Here is a 5,091-nt window from a genome sequence, read left to right on the forward strand (position 1 = left end):
ATCAGGCCTTTGTAGCTTTGTGCTGATGGGGGTTACCAGCTGAGAATTAGGAGTCTTGAGGGTACCCCTAATTATGGTCCCCGACAAACTTTGACCGGCTATACTGGATGTTTCGTAATATTTTACAACATAAAAGTAAAGTTACGTATTATTGAGCTCCTAGAACATAAATAAGCACGAGGCTCGCGAGCCCGACATGAAGCCCGCTGTTTGGGCCCGATCCGAGCCTGGCACGACCCGGTTATATTTGGGCCCAGGCCGGTCCGGCACGAATAAGCGGACTGGGCTTGGACAGAAAACTAGGCACGGTGGGCTAGCCCGGCACGGCCCGTTTACCTCTAAGCCCGTTAAACCCGCTTTTTTGCATTAAAATGTGCTTACTGGCCCGCTTAACCCGCTTTTTAACCAGTTTTTTCCGTTCTGGCCCGTTTAGACTCGCTGCGGGCCTGACTTAGACAGAAAATTGAGTCTGTGGGCTTAGACGATCCGGTCCGGTTTTCTAACCGTGCCTGGCGGGACGGGCCCAAAACGAGCCGGGCGGCCCGTTTGGCCATCTCTACTTGGAGCCAGCGGCGGGAGACGCGTAGACGAGGAGCGCCGCGGTAGTAGGTGGAGGTGACGGTGCGGAAGCGCTCCTGGCCGGCGGTGTCCCAGATCTGGGCCCTCACCTCCTTGCCGTCGATGTGCGGCGTGCTCTGCGTTTGGAACTCCACCCCGATGGTGGCCTTGGAGTGCGGGTCGAATTCGTTGCGCGCGTACCGGGACAGCAGGTTGCTCTTCCCCATCGTGCTCAGACCGAGGTTTTAGGGGTTCGGAGCAAATTTAAAATAGAGGTCCATCAAACTATTGTTATATAAAAATGGTATCAATATATAAAGGAAGACACATCTAAAAATATTTATACCAAGTAACAAATAAATAAAAAATATATATTATAGTATTATCTTAAAAGTTCTTTTAACATGTTTAAATACGACCGGGTTGTGAACGCTTCATGGCTGCTAATTATTCGACATTTCATTATTAAGCTATTGTGTCTGATAATCTAATTACTGAATGTATAATTAAGTTCGGAGCCCTATATAATTGGGGGCCCGGGGCGGCGGCCCCTCCGCCCCACCCTCAGGGCCGCCACTGACCGTGCTGGGGTAGTGGTGCCGTGGTGGGGTGGTGAGAGGTGCGAGAGCGAGACGAGTGGGAGGTCGCACGTCGCAGTTGCTGGTGCTGGTGGGTACAGATGGCCAAACATACCGCCCGACCCGGCCTGGCCTGTTTTGGGACCGGTCTATCTAAGCCTGCGGGCTTGATTTTCTATTCGAACCCGGCCCGCAGCGGGACTAAACGGGTCATAGGGGCCGCGGGGGCGTCGCGTTTCGTCCATGGTTTAAGAATTTTTTTTAGTATAACTAAACAACAAGCACACACTTGTAGGTAGAGATAAATAGAACAGCTAGCGTTACAACCAGAAGTAGTAGTGGGTGTTCTCTTCTCTGCCGCGCTTAGCTTATTCATTCAGGACGAGCGGTTACGTTGCCCATGCATGCACAGCAACGCTTTCGATGGCATCTCCAAAAACCAAAAATACAAAATCAAGCGATATGGAAATGCATGCCGTACGTCGGCCGGCCGGCCGGCCGGCCTATAGATGGCAGACGCATCTGTAGTGGTAGGCGCTGTTGATGGGGTCGCTGGCGTCGATGGGCACCTCCTGGACGCTGCACCTGTGCCGGCAGCCTCGGCACTCGTTGTAGGTGCACGTCGTCGGAGCCCTGGACCCGACCAGCTTCCTCCTCCCGCCGCCGACGCCGGTAATAATAGCCTGCTGCTGCTCCGTGTTCAACACCGGCCAACCAGCAGCTGCAGCAGTCGTCGTCATCGGCGCTTCTTCTTCGCTGCCGGATCTGCTTCTAAATTCCTATATATACGACATGCATTATGTTTCGTCATATATATACATCAATACATGCATTTCATCCAACAAGCTGGCTTTGAAGTTTGAGCAAGTGGAGCCGGCCGGCATTAATTACCAGCAGCTGCTCTGCCTGAAGGGCTGCTACTACTTCGTCGGTTCGCGGCGAGCCTGCTGTTGGAGCATCAGCTACTACGGCACCATCACCTGCTAACAAAAAAACGCGCGAAAACCATTATATATCGTCTGCTGGTTGGTCGACAATAATTGAATTGACTGCTATTTGGAGGCTGGAGACGACTGGATCAGCCTGGAACTGGAGTATACCAGTCGTCACCACTAGTAGTACAACCACGAGGAGTAGACGGCACGGCGCTACACAACAATGCCTGCTTCCGTGTGCTGCTGCCATCTTTCATTCGTTTCTTTCAGGCTATGGAGCCCTATATAGCTGCTAGCTCGACGCGGACTACCTAGTGGGGCGTTTATATACTACTATATATATACCGCGCGAGCAGAGAGTGACGGTAGATAAATACTTAATATAATTTATAAGCTAAATTATATATAATATAATCTTGAAAGGAAATAAAGAGCAGGCGATTTTCAGAATTTGATGTAACATTAACGACGGAGCAGCTGGGTAATAAACATCTATCATCTTTCAAGCTTTGGAGCCCTATAGCTAGCTCGACGACGCGGACTAGCTATAGTGAGGCGTTTAAAAGACACTCGGCAAAATCAATTGACATTTGGCAAAGAAGCCGAATTCCGATAATGATATTACCGTGCAGGCAGAGTGTGACATTAAGTAAATACTTATACGCTACTTCCACACCATTCCAAAATATAATTCGTTTTAAACTAATTGTAAATTCATTAAGTAACATGTGAGTGTAGTTTGCATGTATGTATATATTCATCATTATTATTTGAATGAATGTGATAGAAAAAATTTAAAGTGGGCTAAAAAGAACTGTATATTGTTTTAGAACGGATGAAGTAGTTTATAAGCTTAATTATAATTATATAATACTGAAAAGAAACAAAGAGCCCTTATATTACCCGTGTGGCCAGTGGCCATCGATCATGCATCCGGATGTAGATGGGGAGCGAAGCTGCTGGAGGGAGAAAAAGTAAACGGCCGCGGGCATTACATGCCTGCATGCATGCTGCAATTAATGTACGTAGCGGCAGACGTATACCGGGCCAGGGCATATAGTGCACGGTTTGCACATTCTATGGTTCCAGCGGCTTCCGTAAAATTATATATTAATTACCCGGGTCGCCCACAGTAGCTAGCTAGCTCCATCATGCATGCAATTACCTTCTAGGGACATGGATCAACACATGCAAGAGTTTGAACGGCGCCCCGCTGCCGCTGTGTGTCCTCCACAGGTACGGACTACGGACACGGTGGCCGCCCCGCCCTGTTGATCAACAGCAGCGTAAAAATGATCGGTCGGTCTATCATCAGAGTATCAGTCGATCATGCGGCGCCCACACGTCGTCACGCTGCATTGCCTGAACGTTTCACGAGGCTCCGGAATCCGGATCGCGCTCGGGCCCCGGGGCCGGCCGAAGAAGCTAGCCAATAACGGGAAGGTTCTTCCAGCCTCCACGGCTCCACCGCCGCGCGCTGGCTGTACTCGTCTGCCCGGCCCGTCCGGCCAGAATGCATGGCCAGCGCCTGCCCAACGTACGGGTTCTCCACCAGATTGACAGGTAGGGATAATAACTGAGAATTCTCGTTTTTATCACCTCATCTGTCTTCGTGATAAAAAAAGTTTTTCTATGGGGATCCCACGAATGGTAATCTCCGTTTAAATTATAATTATGCAGTAGTTCCTTTGTTGTTAACATAAAACATTGTTAATTATACACATTGTTTGATATAAAAAATCATTACATAAACATTAAAATGAATACATATATATATATATATATAACAAGAGATCTTTTGATAAGATAATTAATTATTTTTATCATAAGCTATTACATAAAAGCATTGTTATGTATAAGTTCAACGGGTCCCATACGGAAAACGGAACCGGAATTCCCCTTACCTATCCCGCCATCCCGGTTTACTTTACTATCTCTATCCCAAATCGAGGATCGAGTCCAATTACCATCGGGGGTATGATCCCTGCGGCATTCATCAGGCTACAGATTCAATGTACAGGGCTACATGCAGATGCAGGGCAGCGAAGAAACAGTGCAGTGGCAGCGAAGTGTGCAGTGCGGTGGCAGTGCAGTGGCGACGACGATCTGCGTGCGACTAGTAGCGTCCACGTCCAGCGTGCAGGGGCACCGGGCATGGCAGGGGGTGGCCTGCGCGTGGCGTAGACCGTGTCCTGGCTGGCCGATCCCACTGCGCTGTGTCACGGTAGCATGCATGCAGGCCTGTTCGTCCCGGTTCAACCGTACCGGGGGACAAGGACAAGCAGGAAAGGAAAGATTCACTAACTAGACCAGGATCAGGATCAGGATCAGGATCAGGAATCTGACACCCTATGCTTCCTTCCGTCGCTCCTGAGTCCTGACCGTCTTGCTAGACCAGGTCCTGCAGGTAGCTAGCCGCGACATCCGAATACGGTGCGTGCTGGATCTGGGCACGTTACGATCAGGATTCTGGATTGCTCGTCTCATTGGTGTAGATAACGTGCTAGCTGCTCCGAGTAGAAACTTGAAAGATGCCCAAATGAATCGGTCCGTTCGATAAGCTCGTAACCCGGCATAGTTCTAGTTCGGTCCAAACATGACCCGTCACATTGGGTATCAGGTCCGTGCAGGTCCTGCCCGATCATGGGCCATGTCTGAGCCTCAGGCGCGGCGAGGCTCGGTGCGACGGGCTCGACCCGGCCAACCCGGTTTTGTGTTTTCTCGTTTTTCAATAGAAATATCTATAGTACATATTGTTATAAGGTATAAAACACAAAAAATATATGTGTCTTGTTGGTTAAATGTGTGTAGATAGGCTTTTAAAAGCCACAACCATGCTTTAAATTCTCATTTTTACATATTTTTAGTCTTTTTTGCTATTTAACTGTGATGGGCTACCATAGCCCTTTAGTCCATAAACCCAGCCAGTACGATAAACAGTCTAACAGATCGTGCATGTACCTCATCCGTGGCTCACCAGCATGCCTGTAAACTAAACCGGATCGGGCCTGACTTATTAC

General features: G+C 49.0%; 1 protein-coding gene across 3 annotated transcripts; it reads right to left on the reverse strand.

Moving 5' to 3' along the window:
• Positions 1-1,388: 1,388 nt before the first annotated feature.
• Positions 1,389-2,384, reverse strand: LOC103653195 (uncharacterized). 3 transcript variants are annotated; one of them, XM_008680154.4, is made up of 3 exons: positions 2,237-2,384; positions 2,028-2,116; positions 1,389-1,915 (listed from the first exon to the last, which is right to left on the reverse strand). In XM_008680154.4, the coding sequence occupies exons 1-3, from the start codon at positions 2,319-2,321 to the stop codon at positions 1,640-1,642; spliced, it is 450 nt and encodes a 149-aa protein (XP_008678376.1). In that variant the 5' UTR covers positions 2,322-2,384; the 3' UTR covers positions 1,389-1,639. The 3 variants fall into 3 exon arrangements, with proteins under 3 accessions (XP_008678376.1, XP_023158032.1, XP_023158031.1); XM_023302264.2 differs by having other exon boundaries at positions 2,262-2,380; XM_023302263.2 differs by having other exon boundaries at positions 2,028-2,119; positions 2,237-2,380.
• Positions 2,385-5,091: the final 2,707 nt, after the last annotated feature.

Source organism: Zea mays, chromosome 4 (assembly GCF_902167145.1).
Source record: "Zea mays cultivar B73 chromosome 4, Zm-B73-REFERENCE-NAM-5.0, whole genome shotgun sequence".
Lineage (NCBI taxonomy): Eukaryota > Viridiplantae > Streptophyta > Magnoliopsida > Poales > Poaceae > Zea > Zea mays.